Source organism: Talpa europaea (assembly GCF_964194135.1).
Source record: "Talpa europaea genome assembly, chromosome: 6".
In the NCBI taxonomy this organism is placed as follows: Eukaryota; Metazoa; Chordata; class Mammalia; order Eulipotyphla; family Talpidae; genus Talpa; species Talpa europaea.
Window position 1 is genome coordinate 62710902 of NC_140072.1, and position 20210 is coordinate 62731111.

General features: G+C 33.2%; 1 protein-coding gene across 2 annotated transcripts in view; it reads left to right on the forward strand.

Annotated features, from left to right (window-relative positions):
• The window catches only part of VPS54 (VPS54 subunit of GARP complex), a gene marked incomplete at both ends in the record, with an annotated part of 62095 nt that overhangs the window by 15762 nt on the left and 26123 nt on the right, over positions 1–20210 (forward strand). For both annotated transcript variants that reach the window (XM_084235479.1, XM_084235480.1), the window contains 7 exons: positions 1957–2342; positions 9074–9200; positions 10367–10474; positions 12295–12350; positions 13892–13988; positions 16389–16729; positions 19865–19994. In XM_084235479.1, coding sequence (XP_084091605.1) covers positions 1957–2342; positions 9074–9200; positions 10367–10474; positions 12295–12350; positions 13892–13988; positions 16389–16729; positions 19865–19994 — 1245 coding nt within the window. The remainder of the gene's footprint in view (positions 1–1956; positions 2343–9073; positions 9201–10366; positions 10475–12294; positions 12351–13891; positions 13989–16388; positions 16730–19864; positions 19995–20210) is intronic.

Consider the following 20210-nt stretch of genomic DNA (forward strand, 5'->3'; position numbering starts at 1 on the left):
CTGTGGCAGCTCTTTCACACTCAGGCATGACAACTAACTTTGAAGAGAGGAGATACTATAACCAAGATTAGAGAAATTTGTATTTTATTGTAGTGCCACCCAAAGTGCTGATCAGCAATGAGATAAGAAGTTTGCATTAGAATGTAAATCAGTAGGACTTCTTCTTTCACAAAGAATTTGTTCAAAAAAATAATGCAGTGTGCTTAGCGATGTATTTGATTCACTCTCCAGCAATTTCCTTATTAAATAGTTCACACACTGGCAACAGCATTTAAACTGCATTTTGAGAAGCACTGTCCTAAAGAACATATCCATTTTGCATTTACTATTCTAAAAATTGAGTTCACTTTAGCTTGCGATATACCCAAGTACCTTTGTCGCCATACTGTTTTTTAGGTAAATAAAAAAGAACATCCATATCAAAGATGAAGAGAACAGCTATGTATGAGACTTACACTATGGAAGAATTTTGTTTGTAACTTATTATATGGTACAGTAGATTATTGAAGAAATGTGTGACTCTGTGTAGTTTGAAGAAAATAGACTTGGTTAACCAGATGATCTTATCTTATGATTTCTAAATGTTGAAAGACCTTTTACGCCATGAATTCTCTTGAGATATTCAGAGATAATGCCTAACATTTGAACTTTAGGTTGAAAAAAAATTTTTTTAAAAGATTTATTTATTTATGCATATAAAAACTGGGGTATAGGCCAGAAATGTGGTGGGGTGGTGAGAGGATTCACCAGAGACAGAGTGGAAAACAGAACAGACAGACTAACTGAAGTACACTGCTGAGGGGAGCAGCAGGGCATCAGGAGAGGTCTGCTGTGCCATGTGGGTTGCTCCCTGGCTGGCTGGGAATCAAATTCATGCTGCAATGGCTGCAGATAGCTTCATAGGCTGCTACTTAATCCTTGCACCACCAGGGAGGCCCAGGTTGAAAAATTTTTAATAAAAAAAGGAGAGAAAGGGAAAAGTAATATAGACCAAAAAGGCATATAAAGTTAGATAGGAAAAAAAAAAAGCAATTTATGTTTTCAAAGTTGGTATTTGAAATTAGAAAGCATTTTTGCTTAGAACATTACTTAGAAAATTAGAAAACATGTTCTAGGAATTAGTCTTGATAATGTTAAAATAAATATATAGAACTAGTTTTATTAGAAGGCATTTGTTAACATTTTAAGAAGAAAATAAATTGTCAGTAAACTGAATTTGACAAATTGGTAAAGAGATAACTTTTAAAATATGAAATATGCAGCCTTGGAAAAAAGATCCAAATGAATTCTTGTACTTTCTATAGTTTGTGACTTACACAGATTCCTTGGCATTTTGAAGCAGCATAGTATAGTAGAAAGTGTTTCAACCTTTGAGTCACATACATCTGGGTTCAGATTTTAGATTTGCTGCTTTACTCACCATATAACTTTACTCAAATTAATCTCATGTAAATAATAGTAATAATATCTGTATTTCAAGATTGTTAAAATTAGAAAATTATGCATATAAAATACCAGGGACTGATGGAAGAACAGGTCAATAAATGATTACTATACACATCTCTTAGTTAAGCTAAATGATGCATGGGGAAGGGTGATGACGTGGAGGAAGGGTGCCTATGGAGGTCATTCTCACATTTTAGAATTTCTGGAACTAGATTATAATCTGAGATGACTAGAAGTACTCTTACTTTCAAGAAAGTAATTGGTGTTTGGAAGGCAGTAATGGCAGGAGTAGAAGGTAAATGACCTTCTATTCTTTTCTCTTATATTTATTAATCTTCCCTTCCATTTTGTTATGCCCAATATCAACTCCCACAAGTTCCAAATCAAAGTTTACACAATGGAATTTAAAATTCATTTAAAAATCTCATATAATTTCAGAAAGTATTTGGATTGTCAAGGAAGGTATACTTGTAATATTCCATGATTTTTTTTTTCCCCTTCCCTCTTTAGCTGAGCTATTATCTGGATATTGTGGAAGTAAACATTGCTCACCAGATCTCCCTACGTTCAGAAGCATTTTTTCACGCAATGACCTCTCAACATGAATTGCAGGACTACCTCAAGAAAACTTCCCAGGCTGTAAAAATGCTCCGAGATAAAATTGCACAGATTGATAAAGTAATGTGTGAAGGATCACTACACATTTTAAGACTCGCACTTAGCAGAAATAATTGTGTGAAAGTGTACAATAAACTGAAGTTAATGGCAACTGTACATCAGACGCAGCCTACAGTACAGGTGTTGTTATCTACTTCTGAATTTGTTGGAGCATTGGACTTAATAGCTACAACACAGGAGGTTCTACAGCAGGAACTTCAGGGCATTCACAGCTTCCGGTATGTGCCTTAAATAAATCATCAGAAATAATGTTAGAAATGTAAAAAAAAAATTTTTAAAGATTTATTTTTATACAAGAACTGGGGTACAGGTCAGAGGCACCAGAGGGTGAGAGGATTCACCAGAGACAGAGCAGGGTGCAGAACAGGCAGATGGACCGAAAACACTGCTGAGGGGATCAGCAGTCGAGACAGGAGAGGTCTGTGGCGCCATGTGGGTTGTTCCCTGGCCTACCTGGAATCTAACCTGCGCTGCAGAGGCTGCGGACAGCTTCACAGTGCTGCACTCAACCTGCTGCGCCACCGGGGAGATCCAATGTTAGGAATTTTTAAGGGTAAATTTTAGTGTGTAATGTTAGCAGAAGAACTATGACTGTTATTTTAAGCTAAATAGGCATATTTTTCTTTCATGGAGTTGAATATTATGTTCTTTCTATTGTGTTTAAAGGGAACCTTCGTATCAAAATCTATCAATAATCAAATTACTCTAATGCAAATCCACTTTAAAAGAATTTAAATATTTTTTATGATTTTTCTATATACTGTTAATCTTTTTTAGTTAGTGGTGATAAGGAATGTTTATGTTTTCTTTTTTCTGTATTTTTTACCTTTCCTTTATAAACTTTTCTTATAATTTCTGAACTCCCAGAACATTTTGTTTGTACTCTCTAATGAAATATTTTTTAAATAAATTTCTTACACATTTTTTAAAAAGATTTATTTATGCATACAAGAGCTGGGGTACAGGTCAGAGATGTGGGGGGTGAGAGGATCCACCAGAGACAGAGTGGGGAACAGAACAGGCAGATTGACTGCAATACCCTGCTGAGGGGAGCAGCAGGCGAGACAGGAGAGGTGTGCCTCACCATGTGGGATTCTCCCTGGCCGGCCGGGAATCGAACTCGTGCTGCAGAGGCTGCCGATTGCTTCATAGTGCGGAGCTTAACCACTTGCGCCACCAAGGAGGCCCTCTAATGAAATTTTTTAACACTTTAACATATTTAATATTATTTGGGGTTTAGGGCTTTTTAAAAACCTTTTTATTGGTCCCCAAGTATCTTGGGCAAGAATTACGTATACACATCTTAATACTTATGTGTGTAATCTGAATTATTAAGTATATTAACAAATTTATATTGACTCTTTGTACTGTTCTACTCTTTTCCCCCCTGTTCTTTCTTACATCACTGTCCCTAATTAACTACTTACATAGTTTTTGTGACTATAGTTCTTAATCCTAGCTATGTACTAGAACCTTGGAGGAACTTTTAAAAAGTTACAGCATACCACATCCAGATCAATTAAGTCAGACTTTCTAATGGGTAAGACTGCACGTCCACGTTTTTAAGCTCTCTAGGCAAGTGTAGTGTTCTTTAGAATTGAGAAGGCTGGTTTCTAATTACCTCTGGGTTCTCAACAGTTTTAGGATTTGGAATTAAAGTGGTAACATCTTCCTACATGATTTTATTCTTTTTAAAATGAAACTTTGAAATGAAATATCTTCTTGTCTGTTCAAAAGGGCTTTTACTGATATGTTAGGGGTACAATGTATTTGTTATCAACATAAAAATCCCATGGTTTGATACCCTCTTCTGAATGTGAAGACTAATTTACACAGTGGGAAGTGTTGGCTCGTTTTTAAAATGGATCTTTTGCACATATATTGAGCTTTATGATTTTAAAAACTATGAATTTACTGCCTAAATTGTTGCAAAGTTTGGCAGTTTCAATTACTAAAAAATAAATATTTTTACTCATTTTTTATGAAGTGAAAATTTTCTGTTAATAAAAGTGAATGGTAATCACTGTGACAATATGTCATTTATGATCTATACTAATTTAAGTGTTGGTGAGGTTAATGGCATTTAAATACTTATTAAGCAAATGTAATATAGGGTCTACATCTATATTTGAACCTTGGTATCGTGTAGCTTTTGAAATAAAAAGTTACTTTGATATAGCTAAATATCAGTTACTTTGATATTCAGAGATGAAATGTTATTTGCTCTATCTTGTAAAGGTTTTTGTAGAAACTTAGTTTTCACCATTGATAACTTTTCTTACTACTTACTACCACTCTTACCAACACCACCATAAAACCTAAGAACAGTTATTGAATATTTTGGTACTCTGTACCAAAAACTGTGTTAAGTATATTACATTTATTATTTGACTCCCCCTACCAAAAAAAACCTTTATTAGATAGGTAATCTTACCCCATTTCAAAAGATAAGGAAAGCGAGACAGAGAAAGTCCTAGATAACTTGCTGCAGGTCAAGTTATAAAACAGTGGAGCCCATATTCAACCCAGTTCTCATCTGACCCTAGAAATGTGTATGATTTTTAATATATTTGTGTGAGGATTTATAGAACTACAAACAGATCACTCTGAACATCAATACTAACTTTATAAGTGCGTTAGATGTAAAACTGTGGGCAATTGAGTTACATGTTTACTGAATTAGAACTTAGCATAATAATTGATTTTAGGATAAAAGTTAATGAAGCTAGCTTGTTTTCTAGTCACAATCCTTTTTTCTTTCTGCAAAGAAAAGATGGAAAATATTCAGAATTAATTGTAAGTTCAAGCTTATTGTGAGTTCATTGATCATACGCCATATTGAGATTCCATGTAAGGGAATCAAAGGTATTTATCAAAGGTATTCAACATTTTCTTTGATCCTGAAAATCTCCTAAATTTAGATATTCAAAACATGATAGTAAGAAAACATCCACATTGTATACTCTGGGATAAGGACAAAAAAACAGACTTTCTACTCTTTGATGAAACTAGTATTACTATAGTTTATTGACATGTAAGTTACACTGATAAAAAGCAGCGCAGAGATCTTCATGGAAAAGATACAGTTTAGGAGATCTGAATTACAGTACAGATTGAGGCATATCAAAGTAGAAAGCATTGGAATTGTTCCAATTTATTTAGCTAGATATATAGACCTAAGTCCTTTTACACGCAGTGATGTTTTCGTTTTTTATCTTTTCAGTAGATTACTTTTACCACTCTACTATATGTCTTGACAGATTAATCTACTACAAAATATTTTTGATAAGCTTAGTAATAATGTGCAGGCTATTTTAAATTGTATAGGAAGTGGTATTTATAAATCATAATCTGGTACCAGAGGTGTTCCTTGTTATTGGATTTGTCATTATTGTAGTGGGCGGGACTAGAAAATAACTACCTTTTTCAAGAAAATGTATGAATTCATATTTCTAATTTAAATTCAGGTCTATAAGAGTTTTTAATTCTTTAATCTTACATATGTATCTTCTCAAACAGGCTGAAAACTGTTTTTTAATGAACCCAATGTAATTACTCATTTGTTTTATCACACACTATATATGCAGTGTTCTTAAAGCTAATGTTACTACAAACACATAGATTTCTTTCTCTTCCTTTCTTTAAGATACAGGCCTTGTATGATGAACTGATACATTGCTAGGTTTTAAAGTCATTTAAAGTCATTCTTCTTTGGGATTATAGATGCTTTTGTGGGGGTGTGGTGTGACAACAGACATCTGAAGAGATATAAATCCATACTCTTAAATCATATACAGTGTTGTAAACCAGTATAACCTCAATAAAAAAATAATGCAATTTCAAAACAAATAAACAAAAAAGAAATACCTTTTTTGTGTAAAATTGTCAATAATTTGATACACACGTAAATTTTTTTTAAAACTTTCTTTTGGATATTAAGGATTAATTTTTAATGTGATGTTTTATAACCATGCTAAGTAATTACATGACTCCAAAGTCAAATCTATGAAACAAAAAATATTCAGAGAAATATAACTTTAATCTTATTCCCCTTCATTTTCTTCCCTACTCTTTAAGTCACCATTTAAAAAAGTTTTAGTTCATGTTTATTCATTTGTCTTTCTTATCTGCATTTATATATACATTTTTCTACCTTGTTGTTTTCACCTTACAGTATACTCTGAAAATCACTCTACAATATGCATTCTCAATGGGAACTATCACCCTAAGAGAACAAAATTGATTCTTGAAGAGTGGGAAGGATCTTAGATCGTTAAACAGATATACTGTGTGTGTATAGGGGTATCATTAAGAATAAAAATGTCTGAAAATATTTATTAGGAATAAGAAGGGCAGTAATGAAAAAAACAATTGAAAAACTTCTCTGTAGCTATATTAGTTATTGGCATTTCTAAATTCTCTTTAAAGTATATAATATTATGATATATTCAACTAGTCTCCTATTCATTTGTAGTTACAACCCGTACTACAGTAAGTATATGTTTCTTTGTATTTTATTTTATTTTATTTTATTTTATTTTTGTTTCTTTGTCTTTTAATCATCATAGAGTCATGTTGCTTAATGAGTTTTCAGTCAACAATGGGGACTGAATATTACAACAGTGGTCCCAGTAGACTTTTCCATATAGCCTAGGCATGTAGTGTAGGCAGTGCTATGTCATTTTGTATAATTACTGACATTTACACAACAAAATTGCCTAACATTGTATTTCTCAGAATGTAACCCTGTCATTAAGCAATGCATGATTATGTTTTTGAGACAGATTCTGATAAGTGAGAATCCTATATCAAAGGCTAGTTACCTATGTAATTTTGCTAGACATTGCCAAATTTTCTTTACGGCAATGTTTTAGTTTATACTAGTGGATATCTTCTAAATTGGTTTAGTGTGAGATGTTGGTGCCATTTCTGAGAACCTTATTAGCCATCTAATTCACTGTAAGAAATAATGTTCATAGGCTAAACAAATCTATAGTTTTTCAATTATCAGATTTTTCACCATTATCATTGTACCCACTTCCCATATGTTGTTTATACAGTAGCAGTGGATTTGTCTAAAAGTTTACATGTCTTCAACTGTTTTTGTTAATGTGCATATATTTGTTCTTACTAAAGACAGTTGCCAACATTAAGTGGTTTCTCCCCAAGTAAATGTACAGATTTTTTTTTAAGATTTATTTATTTATGCATACAAGAGCTGGGGTACAGGCCAGAGATGCGGGGGGTGAGAGGATTCACCAGAGACAGAGTGGGGAACAGAACAGGCAGATTGACTGAAGTACACTGCTGAGGGGAGCAGTGGGCGAGGCAGGAGAGGTCTGCGTGCCATGTGGGTAGCTCCCTGGCCAGCCGGGGATTGAATTCATGCTGCAGAGGCTGCAGATTGCTTCATAGTGCGGAGCTTAACCCCTTGTGCCACCAGAGAGGCCTGATATATAGATTTTTAAAGTGTTTTTGTTAATGTGCTATATATCTGTTCTTAGTAAAGACAGTGGTCAACATTACGTGGTTTTCCCCAAGTAAATGTAGATTTTTTAGATGTTTGTTCATTATTTAATTATAAATTTTAATTGCTTAATTTTAAGATTAAATTTAAACGTTTAAATATAAATGTTTTTAAATTGCCCCAAAAAATAGAGCCTTTTTAAAAGGATTTTTTTTTTTAACACTGAAGTATAGATTTCCTGTTAGCGTATTTCACTTATGTTTTGAAATATCTTTAACTAACTTAATTATCTAGATTTTTCACTCTCTTGTTTTTATAAAGTCATTGTATTGTGTCGCAAACATCCTTTTATATATTAAGGTACTCATCCTTACTACCTTGCAGAGCAGAAACTTCACGGTTCCTATCTTGTCATTTGGATATAAGCCATGTTTTTTCAAGGGAAAATATTCCAAATACCTTTAGTAGTACTTGTCTTTACTACCCCCCCAGCTCACCCCAGATTAGAGTACTTCTCACTTTAACTGCAGCTAAAATCTGCAAATGTTAGCGGTAGACTAAAAAGAAGCATTATATTTTAAGTGAGAAGTTGTTCATGGATAAATTGTATATTGGTATTTTTTTTTAAGATTTATTTTTACTTATGCATACAGGAACCTGGGGTATAGGCCACTGGTGCGGGGCGGGAGGTAAAGAGGTGGGAGTGAAAGGATTCACCAGAGACTGAGTGGGGAGCAGAACAGGCAGAGCTTCTGAAATACGCTAAGGAAAGGTAGGCGAGACAGCAAAAATCTGCTGCACCTTGTGGGTTAGCTCCCTGGCCCAGGATTGAATGGTACAGTGACTGACCATAGCTTGATAGTGCTGAGACTTTAACTCCTGCACCACCAGGGAGACTCCTGTATGTTGGTATTTCAGTTTTAAACATATTGTGTATTGACTTTTAGTTTAATGACCAGAGGGATGTTATACCATAACTCAAACTGATAATGATAGAGAATTGAGTCAGTCTGTACTGATAGTCCTTCAGATATTTATACCCTCCCAGAATACAGCCTGGCACATATTTGTATTTGTTGACTAGTTTGCTGAATAAATGAGTAGCTGGTGAATTACCAGTGTTGCTATTCAGTAAGTGGTTAATAAGGAACAAACTTAGAATATCTGAATATTTTATCTGTGAAAAAAGACAAGAAAGCAGTCCTGAAATTTCTGTATCCTAGTTTTATGCAACACATTTAAGTATCTGGGGTTTAAAGACATAAAAAGAAAATTAGTATTTGGGAGGTTAAATAAAGCTATTTTAGTTATTTAATAAGTTGAAAGTTACCATTTTACTAAAACATCACATATTTGCACAAATACTGTCAGCAGGGAAAGTTTTGCCAGCTGCTTTCCCTTATCATGATGTAAACTTGGATATTTAATGAATATATATATGCATATATATACATATATATAATATAACATTTTCCTTCATAGGCATTTGGGATCACAACTTTGTGAATTAGAAAAACTGATAGATAAAATGATGATTGCAGAATTTTCTACTTATTCTCACAGTGACTTAAATAGACCACTGGAAGATGACTGTCAGATTTTAGAAGAGGTATGTGTTTTGAACTCTGGAATGAAATTGATGTCATTAGTGTTAATTCCAAACAACCTTAGTTTAGAATATGTTCTTCTCAGATTAGTGTGAGCAAAATTTTCTTAAATTTCAAGTTCTAGCTGATCTATGAAGTCCTTCACTATGTTACCATTTAATTGGTCATTATCTTACAAAATTAGAGAATAAAATAACTTTATAACTTAATTAGAAATTAGAGTTAAAACAATGTCACATGGTTAAAAACTGAGTTCAAAGTATAGATATAGGGCAGATGAACTTTTATCCACATGTATGCATGCACTGGCATAGGTCTTATAAAAAGTGATTATCATTATGTGGTTATTTTCAGACCTTCACATTCACTTAGTACCTATTATGAACATGTTTTATACAAATAGATCATATTTAGGCTTTGCTTATTTGTTAGCTACACAATGCTGATTACTACCAAAAAGCTGAGCAGCATATGTAGATAAAGAGATTTTTGTGTACATTTCAGTTAATTCCCTATGGATAACATAGTCCAGATCAATATTCTAGTCTTTTAGACCACAAATTAAAAAGCACAGGTCTCTACCCAAAGAAAATTGGCAAAACATAACAAATGTAATTCTGGATGATAGTTCCCAGCAGTCTGGGGGTGAAGGAGGGAGGAAGGTAAAGAAAGGGCAGGGGGAAGGTAAATAGTATAGTGACATTGGAGCTTTGGTTGATGGCAAGTGAAGCATGTTGAAATGTGAAGGTGTACTCCCAAACCTAGGTATTTTTGTAAATGACAAATCAATAAATTTTTTATGAAAAAATATTTAAAAGTTAATAAAAATAACTATGGGTTTCATAGAATATTTTTGGTCATCACAGTTTGAGTAGGATAATTTCTAGCTTGTTGGAGGTTGGCCAAAAAAACCTCTTATATTGTTTTGTCCCTAAATCAACTTCACATGATCCAGTGTAGTGGAATAAGGATTTAACCATTTTTAGAAATGATCAGATTTTAGAAAAATATAATGACAAGGTTGCTATGGAAGGATTTCTTTTAAGCTTATAGAAAACACTGTATGTAGGGTAGAGATTGAGGATCAAGCAATAAAACCCTTGATATTGAATATTTCTTCTTCTGAGATTAAAGTGTGAAATTACATACATTTGTTTTATTTTAATAGGAAAGACTAGTATCTCTTGTATTTGGACTTTTAAAACAAAGAAAACTTAATTTTTTAGAAATCTATAGTGAAGAAATGATTATTACAGCAAAGAATATCATTAAACAGGTAAGTATATATTTTTATTACATTTTGGTCTAGAATCTTGTAAAAAGTTTTTTTGCATGATCCTAGTAATAATGTATGTAGCATAATAGTAATATTTTCTCATTTATTTGAACATAGAAAAAATAGAAGAAAAGCATATCCCTACTAGTCAAGATTATCACTTTATTTCTTTGTGTAGCTTCTTAGTTTTTTATTGTTATCACACTGTGAGTATGATTTTGAGTTGTACATGTATTTTAGCTGAATCACGAGATGGCATGAACATATTTTCATTATATAAGCCTTGAAAAACAATTGTTACTGGTTATATAATATTCTACCATTATGTTGGTTAATCCTTTTTAACCTTTTCTCTATATTGGCTATTTAGTTTTCAATTTGGTACTATAAGGAACACTGACAGACATCTTTGGTGTAAACTTTAGTTTCCTTGGTTTTTCATATTTGAGACTATTTTCTTATAATTGAGTCTAAGAAGTGGAATTCTCAGTCGGAGAGTGGAAAGTATTTTTAAATTGTTTGGAATGGAGCAGAATTGCTTTCTAGAAAGTTTTTACCAATTTATACTCTCATCAGCAGTAGATAAATATTTATTTGCTCTTACCTAATCTCTAATAAATTATAAATTAAAACTTAATTTATAAATTAAAATTTATTTAAGTTATAAATTAAAATTTCATTTATAAATTAAAATTGTTTCTTGATCTTCCCTGATCTTTGATTCTTTTACTCAGAGAAATCTCATTCACTGAACATCAGTTCTATATTTGAAAAAAAAAATTTTTAATGTATTGATTATACTTCATTGGTAATGATCATTAAATTGACACACATGGTTAGGATTTTAATGTTTTATTTAAACAAGCTGAAAAAGATTATAGTTACCCCATTTTACCTTTTTCTGTCACTGACTAAAACACTGTAAAATTTTGAAAATTGTTGACAATAGGTACTAACACAAAATATACATTGTGACTTATGTTTACATAAGCTTTCTAAATGGAACACAAGAATGTTCATGACAGCACTATTTCTAATAGAAACTGGAAACAACCCATCATCAACAGAAAAAAATAAATAGAATGGTGAATGAATAAATTTGTTTGGAGCAATGTGGATAACAATACATACATAGTGAAGAGTCAAAGGAATCAGACACAAAGGAATATACACAATCTCATTCTATGTATGTAAACTTTAGACACAGGGAAAATTAATCTAAAGTGTCAGAAATTAGGATAGTGGCTTCTTTTGGAAAGAAGTAATGACTAGAAGGGGAGCAAGAGAGGAGCTTATAGGCAATTTCCAATTTCATTATCTGAATTCTGTTTACAGAGATAAATTTCTTATCAAAGTTTTTGAGTTTAACATAATTTATACAATTTTCTGTGTATGTATGTCATATTTTTAAGTAAGTTTAAACTGCTATGTTTTAATTTCTAGACTTCTGAAGTATAAGGCTTTGTTGTTTTTTAACTTTAAACTGTTCGTGTATTGCAAGGAAATATAACCTTTAAAATGAATTTTTGGGGGGATTTCAATATGGAACTTCTACCTTAGTCCTACGTATTAAAGTTTTGTGATTTTGGTGTATAATTTTGAAGAACTATATAATAGGACATTTTATTATAGTTCAAGCATACTCTGTAATAATTTAATAGGGTAAGGGTAATGCTACAGTTATTTAAACACATTTAACTATATATGAGTCAAAACTTCTGGTAAAATGATTATCAACATCATTGAGGTCCTTTTTATAATGAACATGTAACACTTAGAATTTGGAAGACATTAATCAAAATTTTTTTTTAAATTTCCAGTGTGTAATTAACAAAATTTCGCAAATAGAAGACATAGACACTGATGCTGTTGTGAAGTAAGTATAAATACTAGGTTAGAAACAATCAGCCAAGGAAAAGATTACCCATCATACTGATAGTGAGGGGGATTTAAAGAATTATTGACTAAGGTACAGGTAGTGTATAGAAAAACTTCAGTACCTTTAAGGAACAAGGGAAAAGAGAAGTTAATAAAACTCAGGAGGAAAATAGGTAGTAATTGGAAAAAAATCTATGATGTTCTCTGGAGGAAGACAATATTTCTGAGCAACCCTTCAGGAAGGGAGATGGAGCTATCAGTTAAGTACCTTTCCTATTTCCAGGCTTTTGTAAGGGTTCATGGTTCTCCAAGCTCTCCAGAGCAGAGAGTAGATGGAGAGGAATAATAATGTAGACATTAAGGGAGAATTGAAGATAATTCATAAAAGAGAAAGTGTGTCAAATATAAATTATTTACTTATCTAATTAGAACCCAGCTTAAAATTGGCTTTAAGAAATTTTAGTATAATTTTGAATTATCCAATCTGTAAATTTTTATCTTCACTCTTGAAATTCTTATTTTATTTTGAGAATAGTGATAAATAATTTGTAACTATGAATTACTCATGCACATGTATCTAAACTTTATTGACCTAAGATGAATGGCAAGAACAATTGAATTTATTAAGGCCAAACTCATAGAATGTGAATTATGGAGTTTTAATTTCTACACTTTTACCTAATGAAAACTCAATTTGAACTGTTGAAACAACTCTAAACATGGCAGAATTCACTAGTAATTGAAACAATTATTGAGACTCTATTAAAAGCCCTATGACCAGGGGCCTCCCCTGTGGCGCAGTGGTTGAGCACTGGGTTGCGAAGCTGCCCACAGCCACTACAGTGCCAGTTCAATCCCCCGCCGCCAGGCAAGGGTCCCACATGGTGTGCAGACCTCTCCTGCCGCCCGCTGCTCCCCTCAGCAGTATACTTCGTCAGTCTGCCTTCTCTGCTCTCCCCTGTGGCTCTGGTGAATTCTCTCACACTCCTGCGCTTCTGAGTGTACCCAGTTATTAAGAGGAGAAAATTAGAGCATGGAGGGATTAAGTAACTTGCCCAGAGTTAAATAGCTAGTGACCTAAGGCAGTATGTCCCAAGAGCCCATGCTCTTAACCATCATGCTATATTAACTTTCATATGTGGAAAAGTACTTTTTAGTTTATAGTTAGAAAAGTAGGTTATTATTAAGTTCATTGGGGAAGATATCATTTAAAAAGTTTTATTATGGAATATATATTTTCCGCCTTTAACAAAAGTTGGTTTATTTGTCTATGAGCTTACTCTCAGTAGTCATTTAGCAGTCACATGGAATTACTATATGATAGTCAGTATACTTGACTGGATTAGCATTAGACATATTTAAACAAGTAGGAGTTGTTTGGTAGTTGACCAATTCAATTCTATGATTTTAGTTAGATATATAATGAAATTGAAGTTTATTCTCCTGTTACTAGAGAATAGTTAGCACGGTTTTCTCCAATTTGTAGGTATTGTGTGACCAAAACACAGTCATTGTTTTTGTTTGAATTATTTTTTCTAGACTTGCAGATCAGATGAGAATGTTGAATTTTCCTCAGTGGTTTGAACTACTAAAGGATATATTCTCTAAATTTACAATTTTTCTACAGAGAGTTAAGGTAAGCTTATGTGATTATTTGTCCATAATATCCCTAAGTTATCAGTTTTCTAGATATATAACATACGTATAGAATCAAAATAGAATAAAGTAATTTCTTTGTTTTTATAATTTTTCTAAAGAAACTTTGTTATAATTAAAATTTAAAGTGCTTAGAGTATCTTGGTAATTTTTATAGTTTTTAATGTTTCGCTTTATCTTACAAAGAAATACAATGCTTATTTGGCTTTACCTGTTATATAATAATATTTTCACTTATGACATTGTAATGCGTGACTTTCTCTAGATTATCTGGAGTTACAATATTGTGAAACACTCAATAATCCCTCCCAATACTTATTCTAGAAATTTAATGTTGCTATAAATACATTTTTGAATTTATAGTGCATATTCAAATTGCCCTACTCATGTGCTCTATTGCAGTTTTCTTTTTTTATTTTATTGAAGTACCATTAGTTTACATCCTTGTTCGGGTTTTGACAGTATAGGATTTCTCCCTCAGGTGTAGTCACCATAGCATTTCTACCACCAATCACCAATAATCTTCACCATAGTCTGTTGTGCTCTCCCTCTTCCCCTCTTCTCATTCCTTCTACTCCCTCTGGACGCCTCAGCTTCATGGTCAGCTTTCACGGGTTGGTTTTAGTATTTGAATTTGTCTTACCCTTTGTTTGGTTTCTTTGTATCCCACTTATAAGTGATACCATCCTGTGTTTCTCTTTTTCTTTCTGCCTCAACTCACTTAACATAACCTCTTCTAGCTCTATCCATGTTGCTGCAAATAACATGAGTTTTTTGTTGTTTTTTTTTTTTGATCATTGAGTTGTATTCCATTGTGTGTATATACCACATTTTCTCCATCTGTTCATCTGGTTTTGGTTATTTTCATATCTTGGCTGTTGTTAGTAGTGCTACAGCGAACATAGGAGTGCAGTTTCCTTTTGAATTAGTGTTTTTATATTCTTTGGGTAGATTCCTAGGAATAGAATTGCTGGGTTGTATGGCAGATCCACTTTTAGTCTTTTGAATAACCTCCACACAGCTTTCTCTAGGGGCTGGACCAGTCTATATTCCCACGAATAGTAGAAGAGGGTTCCTTCTTCTCCACACCCTTGCCAGCATTTGTTGTTTCTGGTCTTTTTGATAGGGCCTTCTCACAAGAATGAAGTGGTATCTGATTGCATTTTTTAATTTGCATTTCCCTGATAATGTGAACATTTTTCATGTGCCTTTTGGCTATCTATATGTCTTCTTTGGAGAAGTGACTATTTAACTCTTTGGCCCAATTTTTGATGGTTTTTATTTGTTGAGGTGTATGAACTCTTTGTAGATCTTTGATATTCATCCCTTGTCAGATGTATGGTGTGCAAATATTTTCTCCCATTCAGTAAGGAGTCTCTTTGTTTTAGTTACAGTCTCTATTGCTATGCAGAAGCTTTTTAGCTTGATGTTGTCCCAATTGCTTATATTCTCTTTTATTTTCCTTGCTTTTGGGGATGAATCTGTAAAGATATCTCTGAAGCTTGTATCATGAAGTTTTTTGCCTGTCTTCTATGTATTTTATGGTCAGATATTATATCCAGGTCTTTTATCCATTTTGATTGATTTGATTTTTGTGTATGATGTAAAATAGTATTGTTTCATTCTTTTACATGCAGCAGTATTTGAATACCTGCTGTGTGCTAACCACTACTCAAGGCATTATTAGGATTATAGTATCTCATGGAGGTAATATTCTAGTGAAAAAGAGACTTAGAATTAAAAAATTTAACATAGTGATAAGAATGGGTAAAGCCATGGAGTTCTGGGAGAATAGTCAGGGAGGGCCTCCTTGTGGAAGTGACATTCGTACAAGAAACTGAATGATAAGAAGGAAATGTGTATGCAAACATCAATGTGAAGAAGATTCCAGGTAATGATACAGGAAAAGTGGAATGTTAGAAGACTAGAAAGAAAACCAGAATGTCTGGAGAGTAGTTTGTGAGTGAGACATAGGCACAAGATGAAATATGTGTTGGGCTAGGTAGGTAGGCATGGTAAGGAGTATGAATTTTTTTCCTTTTAAGTAGGCACAACAATGAATATGATTGTCTGACAAGCAAGGTAGTGTTATGTTTAGTGTAACCTTTTAAAGAAGTTATGCAGTGTATTTAAGGGCGCTTTTTAGTTACAAATTCAATGACTACATAAAACTTTATTCCTAAACTTTAGGGGACTTATTTCTCTTGAGTACTTTTTTACAGGTGACCTTTACAGTATAGTAAAAGATCAGTAGCAATTATGATAAGCATGACCCTCACTCATTTATAAGATGTTAAGAGTACATACACAGATTCACTTTTGGGAACTTTAGATAAAAGATATTTTAAACCTTTTTAAAATGTGTCCTGTTTTCTTGTAGGCAACGTTAAATACTATTCACAGTGTTGTTCTCTCAGTTCTTGACAAAAACCAAAGGACTAAAGAATTGGAGGAGATTTCACAACAGAAGAATGCTACAAAAGATAATTCACTGGACACAGAGGTGGCTTATTTAATCCATGAAGGCATGTTTATAAGTGATGCATTCATTGAGGGTGAATTAGCACCTACAGCAGTTGACACTACCTCTCAAAGAAATGTATCTCCAAATAGTGAGCCCTGCAGTAGTGATTCCGTATCTGAACCAGAATGTACTACTGATTCTTCATCCAGCAAAGAGCAGACATCATGTTCTGCTACTCCAGGAGGTGTGGATATTATGTAAGTATTATGGCCGCTGCCAATGTAAGGATATTTTGAGTCATTCTATGTAAACTATATGCAGATATGGACACAAAAAAGTAATTTTCGAGGCAGAAAATGGAAAAAGAAAAGTAATGAAAAGAATTAAGTTTTGTCATTAAAATTTTTTTTATTTTAAAAATGTTGTAAAAGTCACATAACAAAATTTCCCATCTTCACTGTTTCTGAGTACACAGCTCAAGTAGTAAGTATATACACATTGTTTTACAACCTATCTCCAGAATGTTTACCTTGCAAAACAAACTATTGAATATACCCCAATAAGCAACATTTCCCAATTTCCTCCTCCACCTATCCCCAGGTAATCACCCTTCTTTCTGTCTTTATGAATTTGACTACTATAGATATTTCACCTAAGTGGAATCATATTGTTATTTGTTCTTATGTAACTGGCTTATTTAACTTAGCATAATTTTCTCAAGATTCATCCATGTTGTAGTATGTATTGGAATTGCCTTCCTTTTAAAGACTTTTGTGTGTATATACCACATGTTGTTTACCCATTCATCTTTTGGCTATTGTGAATAGAGCTACAGTGAACATAGTTATGCGAATGTCTTTGAGCTCCCGTTTTCAAATCTTTTGTCTATTTATACTCACAGGTAGAACTGCTTGATCATGTTTTGGAGGGTTTTGGTTTTTTTTTCTATTAACATGAAAGAGATCCATTTAAACTTTAAAAAGAAGAAATATTTTTAAAAAGTAAAATTGCAAGTAATTAAATAAATTATTGTTAAAACCACCAAACTCCCCACCAAACTTCCCAACTTTTTTGATTGGCACTCTATACCTTTTTTAAAGATTTATTTTTATTTATTTATGCATACAAGAACTGGTATGTAGGCCACATGTGCAGGAGACAGGGAACGAGAGGATTCACCAGAGTCAGGATGGGGAGCAGAACAGGCAGACCTACCAAAATACACTGCTGAAGGGAGCAGTGGGAGAGACAGGAGAGGCCCCCTGAGCCGTGTGGGTCAGCTCCCTGGCCAGGGATCGAACTCAAGCTGCTGTGGCTGGAGGGCTGGAGATAGCCTGACTGATAACGCAGAGACCCCTGCATCACCAGATGGCCTCTCTGTCCTTTTTTTTTTTTTTTTTTTAATATTTTGCATCATTCTTCCTTTTTGTACAATGTATGCTCACTCTGTACCTTTTTTTTTTTTAAAGATTTATTTATTTGTTTATACAAGATCTGGGGTATAGACCAGATGTGGGGGAGGGTGAGAGGATTCACCAAAGACAGAGCAGGGAACAAAACAGGCAGACTGACGAAATATACTGCTGAGGGGAGCAGTGGGCGAGACAGGAGAGATCTGCTTTGCCATGTGGGACCCTCGCTGGTTGGCCTGAATCGAACCCGTGCTGCACAGGTTGCGGACAGCTTCACAGTGCAGCGCTCAACCACCTGTGCCACCAGGGAGACCCTCACTCTGTACTTTTTAAAAGACTTTTCTTATTTGATGTTTTTATCTTTGTGAATTGGTAGCACATTGCCAAGTATTTCAAATTGTTAATCTTATTGTTAAATGCTGTCAATTTTTAGAAATCCTTCAGAAAATAAAATTTTATTTCAATAGTAAATTAGAGCTTTGAAATTTAAGCAAACAGGCAGCTCTACTGCCCACCTGTGCCTATGCAGGCATCTCTTTTAACAAACATGCTTCTTTCAGAGCAACTCTTTCTGCTCACTCATGTCTACAAGTGTCCTTTTTCTTTCCTTTTTTTATATAAGAAATAAGGGACCAGGAAAAAGACTAATTATAATAAAGTAAAATCAAAATCAACAAGCAACTATAAACCAAAGACACACTGGGGGGCGGGCGAGGGAGTAAGATAAAAACAAGGGGGAGGGGTGGGAATTGTAATGGGGACTATAACCAAGATGAAAATGCATAGATTGTGCAAAAATGAAAAATGATGTAAAAATATATAAAATTAAAAAATAATAATATAAATTAAAAATAAATAAAATCTTGAAAAAAAAGAAATTTAAACAGTTTTGTAGGAGGTGGTATTGAAATAGCTCTGGACTCGAACAAATGTTGGAGTAGAGGAAGCTTCGAGGTTAGCAATAGAATAATCTAGCGTTGTAGTCCTAGCCTCATAATCTTGTCACCTTGGGTAGATCACTTGAACTTTTAAAGATTCAGTTTCCTTGTCTATAATTAGATATGTACGTATCTGTCTTAGAGAGTGAAAATCGAGCAAGATATTTCTGACAGTATTTTTAAAATATTAATTCCTCTTATTTAAAGCATTATTAAATTTGTTTAGTGATATTGTACTTCTGAAGAACAATGTGTAACCTTTCTCTAATATTTAACCCAGGAGGAATAGTTTCCCTCTAATTCTCATACATACAGATTCTTTGTAATATCTTTGAAAGTTATTTGAATTCAACTAAAAGGGAGAAAAGTAATGCTAATACATTTAATGTGGCTCCTGGTAACAGTAAGCTGAATTCTAAACTTGGAACCAGCAGTCTTTATAAATGATTCAGGGGGGATATGTTTAAAACAAAATGTCTTATATTTGCTTCTCAGAACTGGAAAATGACTTTTTTTTTTTTGAAAATTACTTCTTAAAACCACTGTTCTACTGTAAATTCCTTGAGGGCAGCAACCTATTGTATCCTCTCCTGTGTATAGCACTTAAACATAGTAAATGCTTAGGAAATAATTAGTTCAGTTGAATTGCACATTAATAATTATTTATAATTACAAATGAAAAAAGGACCTCCTTGCCATAGAGTAATATCCCTTTCTTCTTCCTTCTGCTGTTGCATAACCTACAGCTACCTCCTTGTACCAAAATTAGAAGTTTTGCTTAGTTTTTACAGAATATTCAGTTGGAGTGTGAACTATTAAGAACACTAAAGCAGAGAGAGAAAATTATCTTATGTAAGATTAGGCTAAAATATTGTTTGAACTTCTTTAAGTGATTCTTTACAACAAAAACTAAATGTTTGATATATTACAGAATTTTTCTGCAAATGTGAATTTTATAGCTTTTTGTATTTTATTGATGTTACCTATGGAGAATAATGTGTTCAAAACTTTCCCTGACTTAACCTCTTTTTATCACTTTCAGGGCCAGTGAAGACATGAAATTAACTGACTTAGAGCTAGGAAAACTGGCAAATAATATCCAGGAGTTATTGTATAGTGCCTCAGATATATGCCATGATCGAGCTGTTAAATTTCTCATGTCAAGAGCAAAGGTTAGCTATTTTGATAAAATTTTATACATAATATAATTATTTTGAAGATCTGAAATTACATCCTTGCATGCCCCTTTATTCTCCATAATGCATATTTTATTCTTAACAATTAGGTTAATTGTACTGGTCTGATTGAAATTTAAAATAACTCAAATAAAAGAAACAGGGAAACTAATCTTCTTTACAAATGAATGATTAAAGGATTTATTTTGAAAC